Genomic DNA, 23,172 nt, shown 5'->3' with positions numbered 1-23,172 from the left:
TATCACTTCAGCTCGCAGGGTTAGTGAGTTACAGGCCTTAGTCACCTATCCGCCTTACACTAAACTCCTGCAGGACCGGGCGGTACTCCGCACTCACCCTAAATTTTTACCTAAGGTAGTTTCTGAGTTTCATATTAATCAATCCATCATACTACCTATCTTTTTTCCCAGGCCCCACTCCAACTCCGGGGAACAGACTCTGCATACCCTAGACTGTAAACGAGCTCTAGCTTTTTACCTAGACCGTACAGTTAATCACAGGAAGGGCACTCAATTGTTTCTCTCTTTCCATCCTAACAAGTTAGGACAACCTGTGGGTAAGCAGGCTCTTTCCTCCTGGTTGGCGGACTGCATTTCTTTTTGCTATCAGCAAGCTGGCATTCCTTTTCAAGACCGTGTAAAAGCACACTCTGTGAGGGCCATGGCGACTTCGGTGGCACACCTTCGATCGGTGCCGCTTCCTGACATCTGTAAAGCTGCAACCTGGAGTTCTCTCCATACCTTTGCAGCCCACTATTGTTTGGACAAAGCTGGAAGACAGGACTCCATCTTCGGCCAATCTGTCTTGCGAAACCTTTTTCCAACCTGATGTACCAACACCCTTCCACCTTCCCGGTAGGGTGCGGATGCCCTTACCAAATTCCACCCCAGTTGTTGTGCCTGTTGCACGTCGTTGGGTGCATTTGGTGCAAGTCAGGACATCCTCAGCTCGGTACTCACCCATTTGTGAGGACAACCATCCTGCTTGTCCTGTGAGAAAGCAAATGTTGCTTACCTGATGTAACAGGTGTTCTCACAGGACAGCAGGATGTTAGTCCTCACGAAACCCGCCCGCCACCCCGCGGTGTTGGGTTCGTTTTGTTTTTACTTTTTAGGCACTGCCTGTAGCTTTGAAAATCAGACTGAAGGGAGACCCCTGCTGGCTGCAGGGTCAGTGCCTTGCTGGGCATGCCCAGTAGGGGCCAGTCAAAGTTCTGTTTAAACTTTGACAGAAGTTTTCCGTGGTGGGCTCCATCCTCGATGTCACCCATTTGTGAGGACTAACATCCTGCTGTCCTGTGAGAACACCTGTTACATCAGGTAAGCAACATTTGCTATATGCAAATTTCTCATTCATATTCATTGTGGATATCCTGAAAACTTGACTAGCTGAGGGAGTCTGCAGGACAGGTTTGGGAAGCCTTGTTCTAGTTACACGAGTTGCTGAGCTGCTGGCGTCGCCACATTATTGGAGGGAAATACTTCATGGCCTACCCTTCTGTCATTGAAGTGTGATTCCCTGCCCTCACCTCACCCCTTTTAGGTACCAGCTGCTTTATCCAGCAATAGTCTTGGCTCTCATTTTTTGCTAAAGTGGCGCCCATTTGAAAAAATATATAAAACACTGCTATAGAGCCAGCACATTCCAAATCATAAGATAATTGGGGTGGCAGATAATTTATATGCAGGTTAGCAGGAACATTGATCATAAAGTAAAAATGGTGACCAACATTCTAAACATATAGGTTTGATTGATAGCAGTATTTTATGCAGTTGTACATATGTGTGAGTGGGTATGTCTTTCAGTCTAGTCAAGTAAACTATATTATGGTTATAAAAACTAATGCTTTCAGTGTTCAGTATAAGTGTCACAGTGATTTCAGATCTAGTCCCAGAGAACCTCAAACAGGTCTGGTTTTCAGGCTAAACAAAACTTGCAAATTTTAACCTATGTTTTAGACCAAATGTATATGTATATATCTCCTGAATATTTATTGTGATTATTCTGAAAACCAGACCTCGCTGGGGTAGTTCTCACAAACTGCCTTTGGGAACCACTAGTCTATCATTAATTACCATGGACATGAGTGAACTGTTCTTCAGAAATAACATAACTGTCTAGGCAAATTAAATATAATTAACTGTAGTGGCAGTATGAATATCTCTTTCATATAAAAATTTTTAAAAAGTGTTTTACTTTCTAAGAAAATTGTATTTTTCTCTAATTTCTGGAACTTTCTTTTTCCCATTTAGTAATCTGGAAATTCATGGTTCAGGTTACGCAGATAAGACATTACCAAATACAAGTGATGAACCTGCTATACGTTCCCGCTATGATACAGTCCACAGGTAAACGGCAGGAATTTAAGCTATATTAGTACTTTATGAAAACACAGGAATATGTGAAATATTTTACATTTGTAGATAAACTGTCATCAACACTACTTAAATAACTTCAGTATGCATAGAATTTTTACTTTTTGAGGGTTGTCTTGGGGTTCAGTATACCTAGAGGAAACAAACCAATAGGGCCTCTGGTTTCCTGTGATTCTATAACCACAGCAAGTACTGCAAAAATTGTTTCCAACTATAGAATTTTACATTCATCCTGTTAGCTACAGAGAAAGTGGGGGAAGGCATTATAGTTTTTTTGTTTAGTTCAACGCAGGGGAAGGGTATTGTCTTCACTAAGTGAATTTCAGCCTTGCACCCTTCCCACTTATATCTTACCTGTAAGAAGCTGGTTATTCTCTTCTTCCCAGCATTCTTCTCTCTCACTCCTCTATCTCCCTCTCCAGAACTCCAACATCACCCAAGTACTTATTATACCAATAGACCAGTCCAGATGCATGGGTTATGTTTCCCTACCAGCAGATGCAGACAGAGAACAACTAGTAGGCTATCATCACCCCTTACAGAGACTTGTGCAGCCTCCAGCTATTTCTGTCTCCAGTAGATAGTAGATATGCATCCAATCAGTATTGGATTTAGAACACAAATGTTTCCTTAGGAGAAACAGAATTTCCCCCAGGATGTGGTTTAGAGCCAAGCAAGGGGCTAGTGGTCTCTAGCTAGCATTGACCTACTGCTTGATAGTGTCTGATAGCCAGAGATGTCTGGCTCCCTCTTTCCCCATTTTCCCTCTTTTATCCACCTCCCCCCCCCTTTTAAAAAAGGTAAGGGAATAAGTGAGCGGCTGGGTAAGCTCTAAAGCTTGTGGCTGCAGATAGAGAGAGGAACAGTGACCAGGAACTGGCTGGAGCTTGGTCAGTCTCTGAGGAAGGGGGAAGAAGTCAAACAATTGGATTCCTGCCATCAGTGACTGCTCAAGGCTTTTTCTTAAATTTCATTGTTGGCATGCCAAAGTTGAATCTACGTATGTGCATGGTGGCCCCAGCTGAGGCAAGGAAGCACTGCTTAGCCTACGGGGGTCACCCCGGTGGTACTGTAACATCTTGTAGATGCTGGGCTGGGCCACTGCATTGAAGAGGTTTGCAATCTTGGGAAAGTATATTCTCCCCCCACACCACCACCACCACGGAATTTATGTCTGGAGTAATTCCTGCAGAATCTGTTCTTTCTCAAGCCTCATATTTAGCCTCAGGTCTGTCCAGCAGGGGGAAGGGGGGGGCCACAGTCAAATAAGACCACCTCCATTTTGAAGGTTCTAGCAAGGGCCTTTTCTCTGCGCCTCCTGAATTTGAACCTGTATTTATGGTGGTTGTGGGGCTTGTCAGAGGGTAAGGCTACTCTGTGCTCCTAGATGCCTTTCTCTCCTGAATTCAGTTTTCTTATGCATCAAGCCTTTGGCTTGGAACAAGGTTCTACCTCATGGTCTCCTAACCTCCTCTGTTTTACTTTGTCACTGGGTAGTAGAGTTCCAGTGCCCAATAAGTCCAGATTGGAATCTGAGGGGGAGTAGGATCTCCAATCCTTAATTTCAGGTTTGGAGCGGGTTGAGTAAGCCCAGGGGACAAGAGGACTGATATATTGATTCCAAGAACCGGAAATTGGAAGAGGTAGAGTTGCCTACAGACATAGCTGACAATCTGTAGGTGGTTTGCATGTTTAAAAGAGAGGAGCCACCACCTATGATCATTCAGTCATTTGAGGCCTTGAACACTGCTGAGGAGTCAGTAGAATCCATTAAGGGGGTGGCCCATCTAATTCTGTAGGAGAGTCATAAGCCCACAAAAGCTTTTCCCATTCATCATGTTATGACAGGGATCTGGGAAACTCAAGAGGTTGGCATCAGGGTGGTTAAGACAATGGCTAAACGGTATCCCCTTACTATTGAAGAAAAGGAGAGGCTAAAGCTCCCCAAGATGAATGTGCTGGTTCACAGGACAGAAAAATTGAGACAGTTCTCAACAAGCTTTGAGGTTTCTTCCCTAGTACTTGACTGTGGTCTGTGCTGATATATGTTCAGGGCCTGTTTGTACTGGGTGCAGCAGCTATTGGGTGATGGCGTGAAGGATATAGGAGAGGAGTGGTGACCAAGTCACTCACCTGGAGGCGGAGATGGCTTATGTGGTGGACACTGTTTATGATCTGATTCGAATGTCCGCAAGAGGCATAGTCTCTGTGGTGTCAGCCAGGCATCTTCCTTGGAGTGCAAAATTGATCAGCGGATGTGCTTTCTAAGGCACGATTGAGTAAGCTTCCTCTCAGAGGGAAGCTGCTGTTAGAGAGGATAGTAAGAAGCTGGTTAAGGATCTGAAGGAGAACAAGACCCAGAGACTACCCAAGGACAAACCTCGAGGGGGGTTTCCATGCCCGGGCGAATAGACAAGATTTTGAGGCGAGTCTCCATAGCTGGGGTGAGCCTCTTGTGGATCTCATGTTGACCCTCAAAGAATGAGGAGCTTGGGTGCTTCTTCATCCAAAGAAGGGAAACCATGTTCCTAAGGTTTAGATGCTCTGTCTCAAGTTTGGCAGTATGAGGATGGACGGCACTGGATCTGGTGCCACAGGACCGAAACCCTGCAGCACCCGGTCCACCACCAGCTGGACTCGGCACTCCAGCTCCTCCTCGAATGTTGCTGAATCCAACACCAACTAGGAGAAAGGAGGGGTGGCCAGATTCTCTTCGGATCTTTGAGGTGGATTGGTGATTGGCACCAGGACCAGTGGAGACAGTTGCGGACCCTCAGCACCAATGAAGGATTGCACTCCTTGCCGCGGGGTCGCTTCGGGGGCATCACAGCAAAAACCAGTACATCCCCATACCCGGCACCAATTATTGACGGGGATTGGTGCTGATACTTCTTTGACTTCCCTCAAAGCTCAGCCCGGTCCTTCCCTGGTGCTGAGGCCGATGAGGAACCAGACATTCTCGGCCTGGAGGCAGTCGATGGTCAGCCTCTGGCACACCTGTCCACCGGCAGCATTGACGGAATCGACAGTCCCATTCTGAGAATTATCGTGAGACCTGGCATCCAGAAGCGCTTCTGAGAATTATCGTGAGACCTGGCGTCCATGAAAAAGAGATAAATACCCCCTGACGAAGCTGCAACCTAGCAGCAAAACACCGGCCGCTGTCGGGTTGGTTAACACTGTACAGTCGGGGCACATGGATGATTTGTTTACCATTGTTACAGGCTGAAAGAGCCACGATATATTAATAGACAATATACAAATAATCATCTGCAAGCTTCACGGCTATTTTTGACTGTACAAGGGACAACAGACGCACAAATAGTCAATGACACCGGTACTGATTGTGGAAAAGACCACCAACCCGATTCCGGCAGCGTTGGCACTGCTGCTCTCCAGGATGGACGTGCTCATTGCCACTTTCCCACCAATGGCTCCCGAGTCACCGATGGCTCCGGTGCCCTCCCCGCTTACTCTGTCATCGGGAGGAGGAACACCGTGCCGCATCCCTCCTTCGGGAGTTTTGCCTCAGCCATCGATGCCGATACGTCCATCGCCACCGGTCCAACCATCTGTGCCAATACGCCCGTCAGCGTCACCGAGCCATCGATGCCTGCGCCGGTGCCTTCGATGCCTTCATCGGTGCCTCCAATTATTCCTTTGGAGCCTAGACCAGGACCTTCAGGTATCTCACCACTCCATCCCCCTCTAGTTCCTAGAGGGGCAGGTGCTGATCCCTATGAAACCTGGACTGATGATTCCTAGCCAGACACCGATGATTTGCCTTCACCACCTTCACCCATTGAAAGTAGAAAGCGTTCTCCTCCAGAGTACCTTTCCTTTATAAATTTTGTTAAGGAGATGTCTGAATTGGTTCCCTTCCAATTACAGACTGAACAGGATGATAGGCATCAAATGATGGAGTTGCTACAATTCCTGGATGCTCCCAAGGAAATAACCTCCATCCCTATCCACTAGGTTCTTCTGGATTTCCTCAAAAAGAACTGGGAACATCCTGGCTCCATTGCTCCAGTCCACAGGAAAGCTGACACTACCTATTTGGTGCAGTCAGCTCTGGGTTTTCAGAAACCTCAATTGGATCACCAATCTGTAGTGGTAGAGTCTGCACAGAAAAGAGCAAGGAGATCAAAACCTCATACTTCTTTTCCCCCGGCAAGGAACAGAAGTTTCTAGCTGCAATTGGTCACCGTGTCTCCCAGAGATCAATGCTCAACTCCCAAATTGCCACTTATCAGCTGTTAGCACTCTCCTCCTCCAGAGGGAAGGAGTAGCAATCTGTTAATGCTCTCTTCCTCCGGGGAGAGGAGTCAACAATCTGCTGTCACTCACCCCGTCAGGAGGACGGAGTAGCAACTGTTCTGCTTTTCTCTTGAAAGGAGGAGGAGTAGCAATCTGTCATGATCTGCTCCTCCAGAAGGGAGGAGTTAGCTATCTATAGTGCTGGCCCCGCCAGGAGGGCAGAGTTAGTAATCTGTAGCGAACTACTGTTAGATGTTCCTGTAAGAAAGGAAGGTAGCAAGCTGTTATGGACCAACTCCCCAGGGAAGAGAAGTTGGCAATCTGTTCTATGATATTCTTCTGAGAAGAGGAGCTAACAATAGGATATTGTACTTCGCTACTGAGATAGCAATCAATCCTGCCTCCGCTACAGAGTAGTAATCTGTTATATATAGGCTGCTGGAAAGTCCCAAAGAAAGAGAAGGTAGTTGTCTATATAATACTTCCGTGAGCGGTGTTAGTGGTCTGTAGTGGTTGGCTCCCACAGAGTGATAGTAGTGTAAGGAATGACCACTAGGAGGAAATGGTGAATCCCTGGGCTGATGGCAGATGACAGCGCACCCAGAAGGAGATCCTGAGAGGAACCACCGGCTAGGCTAGAATATGAAGTAAACACAATAGTTCTTTATTAAGCTGGAAGCTGGACCACCGGAGGTGGCAGTAGAGAGTCGAGGTGTCCAGTAGGGCTGAAGTCCTTCTGATACTGGAATGTAATCTCTGGGTCGCTGAGCTGTAGAGAGAGACTAGAAGGAGTGAGTAGACAGGGTATACTGGATACAAGATGGTACACTCACAATAGTTGATGTCTGCAATGGTCTCTATGCCACAGAGAGTCTTCAGTATATTCAAGAACAGGAGCCATAGGCGAGCACTGGTTCCTCTACACAGTCTGTAATAAGAACTCACAATAGCTGTATATGAAATGGCTTCTAGTGTAGAAGAGAGTCTGTAAAGGATTCTAGGAACATGGGCCCTTGTGGAGCGAGTACCGGCTCCTATCTGCAACCTTCCAATCTAACTCTCGATCTCCGTACCTGCGATAACGTCTTGGACAGAAGGGAGTCTTCAGAACTATAGGAATGTAGGCTCTCGTGGAGCGAGTACAGATTCCTATGTACAATAGAACTCACTATGTTCACGTCCGCGATCGCTTCCAGGCAATGAGGAGTCTTCTGAGTATTCCGGCAATCTGAAATCAAGAATAGAGAGCGGAGCCCCCTGTGGAGCGGGTACTCCTGGTAAGTTTGAAAAGGCCGAGCAGTGGGGACAGGTTCCCCAGGCTGACTCGGATCGTTGTTGCAAGTATCGTGGACTGCCGAAGCAAGTCCCGTTGGAGTTCCTTGCTAACTCATTAGAGGTTAGCAAACAAAGACCTTTTAAAGTGGAAATTGATGTTGTCACTACGGGGGAAACGCCGCCGAGGTTCGCGCCCTTGCTGGTACAAGTCTGGAGCGCGCGCTCTTACGTCATCAGGAACATGGCGGATCCGCAGTGTCAAGCCAGCCCGGGGACACCGGGACCAAGAGGCAGAGAGAAGTCGCGGCTGCAACTGTCCATCAGAGCCGAAGGAAGTTGTTCCCCAGGTAAGAGGGTGGAGCGAGGGGCGGGAAGAGGCACGAACGCAACATCAGCTCTATATGACCCAATATAATAGGGTCATATTTAAGCAGATGCAAGACTTGACAGACTCCCTGCCTCAGCAATTTCAAGATCTGCTCCAAAACCTAGTAAACAAGGGTTTTGAGGCAGGCAAGCATGAGATCAGATCATCTTATGATATCTTTGACACTGCTACTAGGGTATCTGCTGCTGCTATTTCGGCAAGAAGATGGGCCTGGCTCAAGTCTTCCGACCTTCGCCCTGAGGTACAAGACAGGTTGTCCAACCTGCCCTGTGTAGGAGATAATCTGTTTGGCGAACAGATTCAATGGACGGTGGCAGAACTCAAAGACTATCATGAGACCCTAAGACAGCTCTCTCTGATGCCTTCTGAGTATTCCTTCAAACAGACCTTCCGCAAGGGCTCTAAGAAGTCATTCTTCCGCCCGAAGAAATCCTATCCGCCACCAGCTAGAACTCATTCGACGAGACCGTTTCAAAAAGCCCAGTCTCGTCAGATACGAAAACAAAACCCACAAACAGCTCCTCAACCAGGTCTTGCTTCCAGTTTTTCACTTCTGCATAGAGAGCAACAGCCAGCTTCCATTGCCTCACATACCTGTGGGAGGTCGATTGTGCCATTTCAACAACAAGTGGCACTCAATCACCTCAGACCAGTGGGTCTTGGCAATTATCACTCAGGATTATCATCTGAACTTCCTCTCCATTCCACCAGACTCCCCACCTCTAACGACGTGGAGCACTTCCGATCACTCCATCCTTCTGGAACAGGAGATCTCCCTCCTCCTCCAGTCCAAGGCAATAGAACCAGTACCCTGCTCTCAGCACGGTCTAGGGTTCTATTCCCGGTACTTTCTAATCCCCAAAAAATCGTGAGGCGTCCGTCTAATTCTGGACCTATGTGCCCTCAACAAGTACCTCCAGCGAGAGAAGTTCAAGATGGTAACCTTGGGCTCGCTTCTTCCTCTTCTGCAAAGAGGAGACTGGCTCTGCTCTCTAGACCTCCAGGATGCATACACTCATATTGTGATAACCCCATCTCATTGCAAATACCTGAGGTTCCTAGTAGGCCCCAAGCACTACCAGTACTGAGTGCTTCCCTTCAGCCTCACGTCTGCACCACAAGTCTTCATAAAATGTCTCGTAGTGGTTGCAGCCTTCCTCAGAACCCAAAGTGTTCACGTCTACCCCTATCTAGACGATTGGTTAATCAGGGCCCCCATTCAGCAAGCTGCCCTGTCGTTTCTGCACCTTACCTTGCGCACACTAATTTCACTAGGATTTCTTGTCAACTACGACAAATCCTACTTAGTCCCATCTCAAACCTTATCGTTCATTGGGGCAGACTTGGACACTTTGCAAGCAAAGGCCTTTCTCCCTCAACAGCGAGCTCTCACTCTCATGTCTCTCGCACGCCAGCTGCAGTCTCAGCACTCCACGACTGCACACCACTTTCTCATCCTCCTGGGACACATGGTGTCCTCAGTCCAGGTCACACCAATGGCCTGCTTGGCCATGAGAGTTATGCAGTGGACTCTAAGGTCACAATGGACTCAAAGCATTCAGCCCCTGTCGACCATTGTCCACGTAACCGACTCACTCCATCAGTCTCTTGCCTGGTGGAAAAATCAGATCAATCTCCAAGGCTTGCCCTTTCAGGCTCCAGACCCTCAAATAACTCTCACCACTGATGCTTCCAACCTCGGATGGGGAGCCCACGTGGCAGATCTGCAGACACAAGGATCTTGGTCTCCAGAGGAAACCAAACACCAAATAAATTTCCTGGAGCTTCGAGCAATCAGACATGCTCTCAGGGTCTTTCAGGATCGCCACTCCAATCAAGTCATCCTGATCCAGACGGAATACCAAGTGGCCATGTGGCATATCAACAAGCAGAGAGGGACGGGCTCCTACCTTCTGTGTCAGGAAGCTGCACAGATATGAGCGGAAGCCCTCTCCCACTCGATGTACTTCAGAGCCACCTACTTGCCGGGAGTGGACAATGTGTTGGCAGACAAGCTGAGTCGCACCTTTCAACCGCACGAGTGGTCTCTCAACCCCTCGGTAGTGAACTCTATCTTCCAACAATGGGGTTATCTTCAAATAGAGCTCTTTGCGTCTCCTCAAAACCGCAAAGTAGAGAACTTCTGCTCTCTCATTCGCAACAAACACTCTCAGCCCAGAGACGCATTCTCCCTGTCATGGGCAACCGGTCTGCTCTATTCATTCCTTCCATGAGAGTCTTCGAGAGAAGAGGAAGTGAAGTTACGTCAGGACAAGGGAACCATGATCCTGATAGCATCTCACTGGCCACGCCAAGTGTGGTTTCCAATACTTCAGGATCTCTCCATCCGCAGGCACATTCCTTTAGGAAAGGACCCGCTTCTAATCACTCAAAACGACGGGTGCCTGCGCGACCCCAATCTTCAAGCCTTGTCCCTGACGGCATGGATGTTGAAAGGTTAATCCTTCAGCCACTTAACCTTTCTAAACCAGTTTCCTGTGTCCTGATTGGTGCACGGAAGCCTTCCATGAGAAAATCTTACTCTTACAAATGGAACAGGTTTACGTCATGGTGCTCTTCTCAGTCCCTTGACCCCTTTACCTGTCCAATCCCGAAGTTTCTAGACTATCTCTGGCACTTGTCAGAGTCAGGTCTAAAAACGTCTTCCATCAGAATGCATGTCAGTGCGGTAGCTGCCTTCCATAAAGGTGTCGGGGATGTTCCCATATCAGTACAACCCCTGGTAACACGTTTTCTGAAGGGCTTGCTTCACCTGAAGCCTCCTCTGCGACCTCCGGCCCCTTCTTGGGACTTCAATCTGGATTTGGGTCAGCTCATGAAACCACCATTCGAGCCTCTTCACTCATGTGATCTTCGCTATCTCACATGAAAAGTGATTTTCCTTCTGACAATCACTTCGGCTCGCAGAGTTAGTGAATTACAGGCTCTAGTTACCTATCCGCCTTACACTAAACTTCTGCAGGACCGGACAGTACTCTGCACTCACCCTAAATTCTTATCTAAGGTAGTTTCGGATTTTCATCTCAATCAATCCATCATACTACCTACCTTTTTACCTAGACCCCATTCCAATCCAGTAGAGCAGGCTCTGCATACCCTTGACTGTAAACGGGCTCTAGCATTCTACCTAGTCCGTACAGCTGCCCACAGGAAAAGCACTCAATTATTTGTCTCTTTCCATTCCAACAAACTGGGGCAGCCTGTGGGTAAGCAGACTCTCTCCTCCTGGTTAGCGGACTGCATATCCTTTTGCTATCAGAAAACAGGCATTCCACTTCAAGTCCTTGTTTAAGGCACACTCTGAGGGCCATGGCGACTTCAGTAGCACATCTTTGATCGGTGCTGCTTCCTGACATTTGCAGGGCTGCCACCTGGAGTTCTCTCCATACCTTTACAGCCCACTATTGCTTGGACAAACCCGGAAGACAAGATTCCATCTTTGGCAAGTCTGTCTTGCGCAACCTATTTACAACTTGACGTACCAACACCCTTCCACCTGCCCAGTGGGGTTCAGGATGCCCTCTACAAAATTCCACCCCAGTTGTTGTTCCTGTGGCACATCTTTGGGTACATTTGGTGCATGTTCGTATTTCCTCAGCTCGGTACTCACCCATATGTGAGGACTACCATCCTGCTTGTCCTGTGAGAAAGCAAATGTTGCTTACCTGTAACAGGTGTTCTCACAGGACAGCAGGATGTTAGTCCTAACGAAGCCTGCCCGCCGCCCCGTGGTGTTGGGTTCGTAATGTTTTCTTATTTTATTTTCGGCACTACCTGTAGCTTTTGAACAAGACTGAAGGGGAACCCCTGCTGGCTGCGGAGTTGGTGCCATGCTGGGCATGCCCAGTAGGGGCCAGTCAAAGTTCTGGAAACTTTGACAAAAGTGTTCCGTGATTGGTCTCCATCCTGTGATGTCACCCATATGTGAGGACTAACATCCTACTGTCCTGTGAGAACACCTGTTACAGGTAAGCAACATTTGCTATTTTCCTCATTTTATCAAAGTTTCTCTTTTGAAAATTTAGTGTTAGAGCTGTAAATTTACATATTGTCCCCCTTTCAGTCGTTAGTTCAAATTTAATCATGTTATGATTACTATTGCCAAGTGGCCCCCTACCATTACTTCTCTCACCAAATCCTCCATTCCACTAGGAATTAGATCTAAAATAGCTCCCTCTCTCATCAGTTCCTGAACAAATTACTCCATGAAGCAGTCATTTATTCCATCCAGGATCTTTATGACTCTAGCATGTCCTGATGTTACATTTACCCAGTCAATATTGGGGTAACTGAAATCTTTAAGAATCAGCATAATACAGCCCAACACGGCCAGTGTTTCGCTTAATAGGTTCTTCAGGGACATGCAAAAATTGTGAACATAGAGGGGCGGATTTTAAGAGCCCTGCTCGCTTAAATCCGCCTGGATTTATGCGAGCAGGGCCTTGCGCGCCGGCGCGCCAATTTTACATAGGCCTGCCGGCGCGCGCAGAGCCCCGGGACTCGCGTAAGTCCCGGGGTTTCTCGAGGGGGGCGTGTCGGGGGCGGGGCCGATCAGTGCGGCGTTTTCGGGGCGGGACGCGGCGTTTTCGGGGGCGGGCCCGGGAGCATGGTTTCGGCCCGGGGCGGGCCCAGGGGCGTGGCCGCGCCCTCCGGAACCGCCCCCGGGTGGCGTCTAGGCGAACCAGCGGCCCGCTGGCGCGCAGGGATTTACTTCTCCCTCTGGGAGGCGTAAATCCCCCGACAAAGGTAGGGGGGGGGTTTAGACAGGGCCGGGGGGGTGGGTTAGGTAGAGGAAGGGAGGGGAAGGTGAGGGGAGGGCGAAAGCGAATTCCCTCCGAGGCCGCTCCGATTTCGGCGCCGCCTCGGAGGGAACGGAGGTAGGCTGCGCGGCTTGGCGCGCGCCGGCTATACGAAATCGGCAGCCTTGCGCGCGCCGATCCGGGATTTTAGCAGATACGCGCGGCTACGCGCGTATCTACTAAAATCCAGCGTACTTTTGTTTGCGCCTGATGCGCCTACAAAAGTACGCAAGGGCGCCCTTTTTTAAAATCTACCCCAGAGTCTTTAACCTATAAAGAATAAAACCAGCTTTAGAAAAGTTCAATTACAGGAAAACATAAAAATTACAAAAAAATGTTTTTGAAGCATTAAAGAATAATGAAGGTGCATGATTAGAAGACCGGTTGGTGTCTTGTTTCGAAGTCACACAAAGTCAGGCTTGCTGACACCTTCTTAGGCTAATATTTCAATATTATTTTGGGTTCCACATTAGTGTGTTTGGATTTGGTTGACTCCTCTGTTTTGAGTTGGGTCATTGAAATCTCCCATTATTACCTCACTGCCAAATTGATTTGCTTGCCTGATTTCTTTTAGCATTTCATTGTCTGCCTCATCATTTTGGCCAGGTGGACAGTAGTATACTTCTATCACTATACTCTTACCCCACACTCATGGGATTTTTACCCATATAGATTCCACTGTGTATTTAGTCTCTTGTTTGTTCTTTATCCTGTTGGACTTTATGCCCTCCCGGACATAAAATGCCACATCCCCATCAAGTTGATTCTCTCTATCATTGAGATATAATTTGTACCCTGATTTAGCACTGTCCTATTGTTTATCCTCCTTCAACCAATTCTCTTAGATGCCAGTTATGTGTGTATCATCATTCACTGCTATACATTCTAGCTCTCCCGTCTTACTACTTAGACTTCTGGCATTGGCATACAGATATTTCAAAGTGTGTTGTTTTGTTTTTTTTATTTTATTTTTATAGCATTTAACATCTTAACAAAGGTCAGCTCTTACAGAATGGGAAATTTTCATCAGTAACAGCTTAAATATACATACTGTTATTCCGTTATTTTATTAACCACATATATCATAGGAAAACGGAATCCAATTAAGGATAACAGCAATCTAAATGAAGCAGTTAAACAAGAAAGAAATTACATCATCAAAAATCACTGTTTCAACCATCTAAAAAATATTTTTTGCCAGTCAATGGAGGTACCAGGAATGAGAGTCCAAATAAGATCTAAGTTGTTCCCGTGAATTAAACAAATATTTTGATTCCTGATGTACAATCAAGCAGCGGCAGGGGAACCTTAAAAGAAATTTTGCCCCTCTATCAATAACTTCTTGTCTCAAGGACATAAATTTCTTTCTTCTACACAATTGAGAGCGGGCAATGTCGGGGAATATCTTGATGTATTGGCCATAAAAATTTATGTTCTTATATCTAAAAAAACATTCTCAATATTGAATCCCTTTCTGACTGGAAGGCAAATTGCACTATTAAGATAGCTCTATTTTCTACAGTCATTTCAAATGAACTCTCCAGAAATTGAGTGAGATTCAAATCAACATCAGGCTGAGTTCCTTGGCCCTGCTTTTCTGTTTGTTGTAATTGAGGAACATAATAAGTTTTTGAGATAACAGGTAATGTGTTCTCTGAAAATTTTAATATATTAATTAAATAACTTTTAAACAGATCCAATGGAGATGCAAGTTTAGTCTTAGGAAAGTTCAATAATCTTAAATTAAGATTCCTAGATTGATTTTCCAGCATCTCCAATTTATCTGTTTTGATTTTTTCTGATTTCAATAAATTAACCTGTACTTTTTTCAACTCAAGAGTTTTCCCTTCTAATACATTTGTTATTTTGTCCAATTCTTCTAATTTACTTTGTATTTCCACATTCTTATTCAAAACATTATGGACTTCAGATGTTAATTTATGTATAGATGTTTGCATAAACACTATCATTGTACCTATCTCTTCTAATGTAAACTTTTGGGATTTTATATTTGAACTTTCACTTATTGTTCCCATTTGGATCTCCACCTTTCCTACCTCCATTGGAGCCTTTTTAGTATCATCCTTAAGTATATGGGACATCCATTTTTGGTTCCTGGAACCCTGTAAACCAGGGATCACTGGGGAGCAGGATACATTTTCTTCTCCTCTCTGGCCACCTAATGGTGTGTACCAGATCTTATCAAGGACTCCTCATCAGGAGGAGTCATATTCTCACCCATACCGGATGGAGGCTCAGGTGTAACTGGAGCACTAGGGCTAAGTGATATTCCGTTTGTCTGGGGACTCAGCTCCTGCTCCTAGCCGACTCCCCCCGCGACCCCAACTGGTGCTATAGATGGTGTTACTGCCAAACACTCCTCTATCCGTGTTTGATACAAATCCACTTTTGGTGTTGAGAAAGAAGCTTTCACTTTAGCTTTCCTCTTTGTATGGGGCATCCCAAAGAGGAAAAATATAGATTAGTGGACAAAGAACCAAATTGAATTATATACAATACAGTACTCACAAAGGAGTTATGTCCGCAGTAAACAGTGCGATAATGTCAATCGTTTCTGTTAGCCAAATGAAATCCTGGCAGCTGGTTCCACACACAGTTCCAATCTCTTCCAAACTGTTCCAAGCTAAGCTGGGCAAAGCCGCGTGCCCAAGGCTTAGGCATCGCGCCGCAAGGACGCCACTTTAATAGTACCCTCCAGCTCCTCCCCTCTAGCCAGGGTCCGCGGGAAAAATTCAAAGCAAGAACAAGCCTGCAGAAAAGGAAATTGTCAGGTCTCTGGAATTCAAGGTATAGCCAGCTGCCACTGCTATACATTCTAGCTCTCCCGTCTTACTACTTAGACTTTTGGCATTGGCATACAAACATTTCAAAGTGTGTTTTTTGTTGGTATTAACAACCTGCTTTTCAGTTGATAAGGATAATTTGTAATCTTTTAGCTCAGATGTTGTCCCACTTGACCAACATGGCCAGGGGTTCTACTCCCATTATGTCTGAATAAGAGCCTTTTTACAAGAGAAATTCAAAATGAACTCCCTCCAGCCATCCTGCCCTTCATCCAAATGGTAGAATTAATGTGTGCCCTGGATCCGAAAGTCATGTATGCCCACATACTTATCCATCCTTCCCATTGGCACTATCTGTGGTTTATGGTGGAATCATATCACTACCAAAGTGGTCCCCTTTGGGCCTTTACCGGCACTGAGGGTCTTCACCAAATGCCCAGTAGTAGTTGCAGCACATCTCCTTCATCTGGGCATCTGTGCTTTCCCTTACCTGAACAACTGGCTAGTGACGGGAACTTTCTGGAATGGGTGTTGATCTCCCTGCCGAAGACAATCCAACTTCTTCAGTTGCTGGGTTTCATTGTAAATTTTGAGAAATTGAATTTGATTCTGTCCCAGAAAATCAGGTTCATCCGGGCATGGATAGACTAGAGGAGAGAGCATTTCTCCTAACAGATTGAGCTTGCTGCCTCAGATCCCTGGCTTATCAATTAGTGTAGATGGATCAGATGATACCAGGGCCATATGGTAGCACAGCAGTTCATTTTGTCTCTCTAACCTGCTTCCACATGCATACCCTGCATGTGCGCCTCTGCGCCCAGTGGGACCAGTTAACCTGACCATTGACAACATAAGTGACAGTTTTGCAGGAAATGAAAAGAGAACTTCGCTGATGGCTGGACCCTTACATTTTAGAGGAGGGACCCCCCTTCATCTGCTTTCCCATCAAGTTGCATTGGCAACAGATGCATCCATCAAGGAATGGGAAGCTAACACAGGTCTCTTCTAAACCCAGAGAACCTGTTTGTCAGTGGAATGGCTGTTTCAAATCAACCCGTTCGAGTTTCGAGAAGTCAGATGTGCCTTGAGAGCTTTCTTACACTTTATCAGGTGAAAGCGAATTCTCATTCAAATCAACAACCAAGTTACTATGTTTTATGTCAAAAACAAGGAGGCACAGGATCATGGAACCTCCTGTCAGTAGGACATTAAGATTTGGGAGTTGACTTGCAACCACCAAGCTATATTACAGGCAACCTACCTTCTGGGGATTTCTAGCACCTTGATGGATCACTTCAGCAGGGTGTTTCATCCTCAAGAGTGGTCCCTCAGCGTGTTTCATCTTTGGGAACATTCTACCTATTTGTATCACAGGAAAACAGAAAAGTGGAAAGATTTTGCTCATTCTTCCAAGCAAACAGGTCTTTCCCGGTTGCTTTTCTGCTCACCCAGAATGCATATTTTTGTATGCTTTTCCACCATTTCCGCTAATAGACAGCATAATGCAGAAAGTATTGAAGTCGGGACTCACTCGATACTTATTGCATCAGAATGTCCCAGACAAGTGCAATTCTCATTCCTCATCCAGTTGTCCATCAGCTCCCTGATACTTCTTGTGGTCAATCCAACCTTATTGATTCAAGAAAAGGGCCATCTATATCATCCAAAATCTTCTCTCTCAAAATGTTGACATGGATGTTGAACGCTCACTGATCGCTTCCCTGTCACTGCCCAAAAAAATTGAAGTCATTGATATTTGCTACAGAGCTTTCAAACAGAAGGGCTACAAATTTAAAAGGAAACTGTTTTCATCCTGGTGTCCGTAGAGCTCCTTGGACCCATTTGCTTGCAGACCACAAGAGCTGTTTTAGTACGTATCTCTTTCCTTGTAGGTACTCAGTACATCGTCAGTCAAAGTGCATCTCAGTGCTATGGAGGCCTACCATATTCAAGCAGAGGAAAAACAGATATCTACTCATCCTTTAGTGGCTCATCTATGAGTCGTACCCATCAAGGACACGTACAAAGCTGCAACCTGGTCTATTCACACCTTCACGTCCCATTATTTGTATCAAAAAGTGACAATAAATTTGGATAAGTAGTTTTGCACAGCCTATTCACTTACTAGTCCACTCTCCATAGTGGGGTCCAGGTTGCTTTTTCAGGAAGTGCTCTGCTGCAGCCTTCAGCTTAGGACTCTCGTCATGGCTAATTCGTCCCTGCTTGATGATGGATAAAGCAAATTTGCTTACCATAAACAGTGTTTTCCGTAGAAAACAGAATGAATTAGCCATGATTAACACCTGCACACCTCCTTGGAGAGACGACCACCTAGCTAAAGCTTAACTCTAAAGTTGATTGAAGGGCTTATTAGGCAGCACCCACATAAGATCTTCCGCACATGCTCAATAGAGGTAAAGCTCCAAGTTAAAGCAGAATGGTCTGTTCAGTACTATTGTATGAAATCACCTACCGTATTTTTCGCACCATAAGACGCACCTGACCACAAGACGCACCTAGGATTTAGAGGAGGAAAATAAGAAAAAATAAATTCTGTCCCCATGAGGAGCTCCCCCCTGGTGGCTGTCCATGGGATATTTTTTTGGTTTTGTTTTTTATAGTAAGGCAGAGAACATCCACACAGGTACTCACAATCACTGGTTTTCTCTTCCTCACATACATACATAGGCTCTTTCATACTCACTAGCGCTCTCCCCACTCAACTCACTGGCTCTCCCTCACATATACACAGACAATCACACACTCAGATTCTCTCCCTCATACAAACAGCTCTCTCACACCAGTTATTTTAAACTTTCATGACTACGCCAAAGTTCAATAATAAATAGGGCTATATTACATTGATTAGGAGAGCAATTTGCTCCTAATATTTCAACAGGTAGCCACTTAATCAGCACAGGCAGTAATTCTATTTGCTTTTCATTAATTTCAGCTGTCAAACTGCTAATCAGTTCTGAAAAGCCACATTGCTTCATATGCAAGAAACATTTTATCAGAAATCACTGAACCACACAAAGAACCAAAAAAGCAAAGGTCTGTGTCATGTATTCTCCATCCCAGGCAGTATACCACCCCCATGACCCTCCAATACATCCAAACAAATGAGAAGGAAATGGCCTGCACCAACCACAAACCCCAATGCCATGTATCGTCCTCCGCCGGCAGAGCCTGAGCTCCCCGCTGGTCCGCCGTCCTGGGGTGCATCTCACTGCGAAGTTCGTCGTGGTGCAGGTCATACATCAGCTATTAGAACCGCGTGTGCTACGGAGGCCCCTCCAGTTCAAACAGCTCCCTGCCGGTCTGCTGTTCCCAGAGTGCATCTTGCTGTGAAAGCCGATGCAGCGCAGGTCAAATGCCAGCCATCTGAACTGGAGGGGCCTCCGTAGCCCACGTGGTTTGGGCGGCTGATGTCTGGCCTGTGCCGCGCTGGCCCTTGCGGCGTGGTGCATCCCAGGAGCAGCAGACTGGCAGGGAGTTCGAGCTCCGCCGGCAGAGGACGACACACAGCATCGGGGCCCATGGTCGGTGCGGGCCATCTCCCTCGCATCTGTCCAGACACACCAGAGGGTCGTGGGGGCGGTGTGTATTTGACCTGCGCCGCCATGCTGATTGAGCTGAGTTGGGGGGAGGAGGATGGGGACGGCGCGCGAGAGGGAGAGACGCTACATTCACTCCATAAGACACACAGACATTTTCTCCTCACTTTGGGGGGGGGGGAAACGTGCGTCTTAAGGAGCGAAAAATACGGTATATGTCAGGACTATTTCATCCTACTGTCTGCAGAAAACACAGTTTACAGTAAGCAAATTTGCTTTTCCTAGCGTGTAGCAGATGGACTCAAAACAAGTGGGTATAGTGTGCTTGTGCTAGCAGTTGGAGATGGATCTGACGTCAGCACGGGTACATATACCCCCACAGGAAGTAAAGCAATTCAGTAATTTCCGTCTCCAAAGCAGTTTGGAGCTCCTTCACGCTCGCTGAGCGTTCTTCCAAACTCTAACGACTAAATTTCTAGACGATATCTACTAACGACGAGCCCCGCACTCCTGCGGTGATACCAGTCGGTCCCTCCCCCAGTGGAGTTTCCCGAGGTGACTTCCATGGTCCCTCGGAGGTAAGTGCCTCGGTCCGGTGGCCGACTCGCGGCAGGGACCTGCCCCCGAGCGTGAAGGGCTCGGGCGCGGCCTAGAGGCAGCCTCGGTCCCGGCGTGGACTTGGCCCCCGAGCGAGACGAGTTCGGGCGCGGCCTAGAGGCAGCGGGTGCACCTCCTCGAGCGCGGCAGTGAAGGTACTCGCCCTCTCCCCCCGCAGCCGGAGACTGCCCGGGTTACAGCCGGGAAGCGCCGAAGACAAGGTAAGGCGTATATATTTACTTGTTGGTCTCTGAGGATGAGGAGAAGCAGAGTGTGCCTCTGGGGCGGCCAGTTCAGTAGGCCGCCATTTCGTCTGCCTGCTCGCCATCATCTTCTACCTGAAGCGTCCTGCCTATTGCTACGCGCGCGGCGATAGGCGCACATTCATAGGCGCCCGTTCATAGGCGCACGTTATAGGCGCACGTTGCTGAGCGCTGATCTCAGGCGCCTGCTTTCGCGCATAGCACAGACTCTTATTGAGTTCACCGGCGGCATGGAGAGTAAGAGTGACCAGGCTTCGGCAGTGCCAGCACCTCCAGAATCAGGCATCAATCTCTGCTCTGCATGCAACCTCAGGGCCACACAGAATGAGGATGCAGACTCCCTATGTGCCCAATGTGAAGAGGCCCTGGGAGTCCCGGGCCAGGGCCGGTCACAGCCCAGCGTTCTTGCCGGTTCCTCAGGGAATACTCCGGAGCCAGCAAGCAGCGGGGAGCAGCCAGTGAACCAGGGGGGCCTGGTTCCCATGCGGCCAGATATGGCTTCGATCTCCTGGGTGGAGTTATTCAAAGGGATTAATACCTTTGTCAAAATGAAGTCAGCTCCCCGACTGGGTCCGTACTTCCAGAATGACCCGGCCCCTGGACCCTCGCGGCCTAGGCGCGGCCACTCGCCACCTGATAGCCCCAATTATGGGGATTCAGACTACCCGGCAGAAGATGATGAGCCCCCCCGAGGAGGGAGAGCTTCCCTCGGGGGTAGAAACTTATCGGACCATAAGGCGCTTCTTTACCAGAGCGGATCTTCCAGACCTGATCTCGCAATGCCTGTCGGAACTGGCCCTTCCGGGCCATGACACCCCAGGGGAACCTAGGGTGAACCCCCTGTTAGAGGGCCTGCGCCAAACTTCTCACCACTTTCCCCTCCTACAAGTGGCACAGCAGTTAATCGATCTGGAATGGGCTGCACCGGAGGCTCCATTCAAGGGGGGTCAGGCCTTGGCTGGCATGTACCCCTTAGCCCCGGCAACTAAGGACATATTGGCGTGCCCTCAGGTAGACGCCATTGTCAGCGCAATTGTGAAGCGCACCACCATCCCAGTGGAAGGAGGGACGGCCCTCAAGGATTCACATGACCGGCGTATGGACGCCATCCTGAAGCAGGCCTTTGAGGTGGCAGCCATGTCCCTACGAATTGCGACTTGCTGCATGGTGGTGACGCGTTCCTGCTTATCTCAGGCTCAGAACAACGCCCCGGGAGAAGGGATGGAATCAGCGCTCTCATTCCTTACTGACGCAGCCTCCGACCTCGTCCGTACGGCAGCCAAGGGAGTGTCATCCTCAGTGGGAGCCAGGAGGCAGCTCTGGCTACGTAACTGGTTGGCCGACTCCTCTTCCAAGACACGTCTCACGAGAATGCCCTTCGAGGGATCTCTCCTGTTCGGCAGCGACCTGGAGAAGCTGGCCAATAAATGGGGCGCCTCTCCTTTACCTCGTCTACCAGAGGACAGGCCATGCAGGAGGCAGCACCCGTCTTCTAGACCAGTGGTTCTCACCCTTTTTTTGGCCGGGACACACCTGACAAATGGTTCTCACATGCGTGACACACTGAACATGTGACCATCACGGGGCTAAATGTAAACATGCAGTCTGCATCCACAGGAATCCCCTCAACCCTCAGCAATGAGTGCAGAGCAGATCTAGGGCATAACCCGTACAACTCACCATACAAAAAAAAAGATATTCTGGTTCTGATGACATCTCAGTAAAAGCAAAACAAACTCCCTTTACTACCAGGCACAATAGCCTTCCTTATGAAAAGACAGTAATTTACCACTAATGCATATCCTGTTGAGAAAACACATCAAATAAGATTGATACAAATGCCTACATGCTAGTAAAATACCTCACTTTGGTCACACACCCAGAACTGACCTTCACCAAGTACAGAAAAAACACAAATTATAAATATGGAGACAGAAACTGGAACGGAAAACCAAAAAAGCCACTCTGCATACAGTGCGAACCTGGAGAAATGGAAAGAGAAATATAGCACCTAACAGACTCAGGATTTGCAATAATGCACACAAACTAACCTGCACAAAGTTACACCTGTATTACGGAACACACGCAAACAGTAACAACCCTATCTAAGAAATACAACTATTAAACCAGGCCCTAAACACTAAAACATTTCCTATTGGGAAAACAGAATAAGCCAAGCTGCTACAGAGCCCCACACAGAAATCATTGTAAAGTTATACCAAAAATGTTACAAAACAGCTGCTGAACAGAATAATATTCAATTAAATACTCATAAAAATTATTAAAATATGTCCAAATATCAATAAAATATTTCAAAACAGCAGACTGCATAATACCCAATCAAGAAAAATAAATTTAAAAAGCCACCTTTACTTACCCTCTCCAGCAACTCTCCTACTCCTTTCCCTTCCAGGCCAATAGCACTAACCAGAAGCAGCAAGGGCTGCTGAAGCTCTGTCCTCAATCTTCTTCCTTAGCACCCACAACCAGTCACTCACAACACACACACCCCCAATTAGACCCCACGACCAGTCTCGGTCTCTTTCACACCAGTCATCTTCCTGACCAGTTTCTCTCTCTCACACAGAAACACATCACCTCCCTGACCAGTCTCGCTCTCTCAATCACACTCATGTTCTCTTATATACAAGCTCTCAATCACACACAAAAGCTCTTACACCCATTCACACCAGCTCTCACCCAGGCTTCCATTCACACCCCTACACACAAGCTCTCACCCAAGCACCCATTCACACCCAATGACACAAGCTCTCACCCAGGCATCCATTCAAACCCAATGACACAAGCTCTCATCCAGGTACCCATTCACACCCACAGACACAAGCTCTCATCCAGGTACCCATTCACACCCACAGACACAAGCTCTCACCCAGGCACCCATTCACACCCTCAGACACAAGCTCTCACCCAGGCACCCATTCACACCCTCAGACACAAGCTCTCACCCAGGCACCCATTCACACCCACAGATACAAGCTCTCACCCAGGCACCCATTCACACCCACAGATACAAGCTCTCACCCAGGCACCCATTCACCCCCACAGACACAA

The 23,172-nt window shown here is 47.5% G+C and overlaps 1 protein-coding gene across 5 annotated transcripts in view; it reads left to right on the top strand.

Annotated features, from left to right (window-relative positions):
- Nucleotides 1-23,172, top strand: part of LOC115095786 (eukaryotic translation initiation factor 3 subunit A-like) — a 502,216-nt gene that overhangs the window by 439,634 nt on the left and 39,410 nt on the right. For all 5 annotated transcript variants that reach the window (XM_029609944.1, XM_029609941.1, XM_029609943.1 and 2 more), the window contains one exon: nt 2,014-2,109. In XM_029609944.1, coding sequence (XP_029465804.1) covers nt 2,014-2,109 — 96 coding nt within the window. The remainder of the gene's footprint in view (nt 1-2,013; nt 2,110-23,172) is intronic.

Source organism: Rhinatrema bivittatum, chromosome 7 (assembly GCF_901001135.1).
Source record: "Rhinatrema bivittatum chromosome 7, aRhiBiv1.1, whole genome shotgun sequence".
Lineage (NCBI taxonomy): Eukaryota > Metazoa > Chordata > Amphibia > Gymnophiona > Rhinatrematidae > Rhinatrema > Rhinatrema bivittatum.
This window is presented reverse-complemented; position numbering and strand designations above follow the sequence as displayed.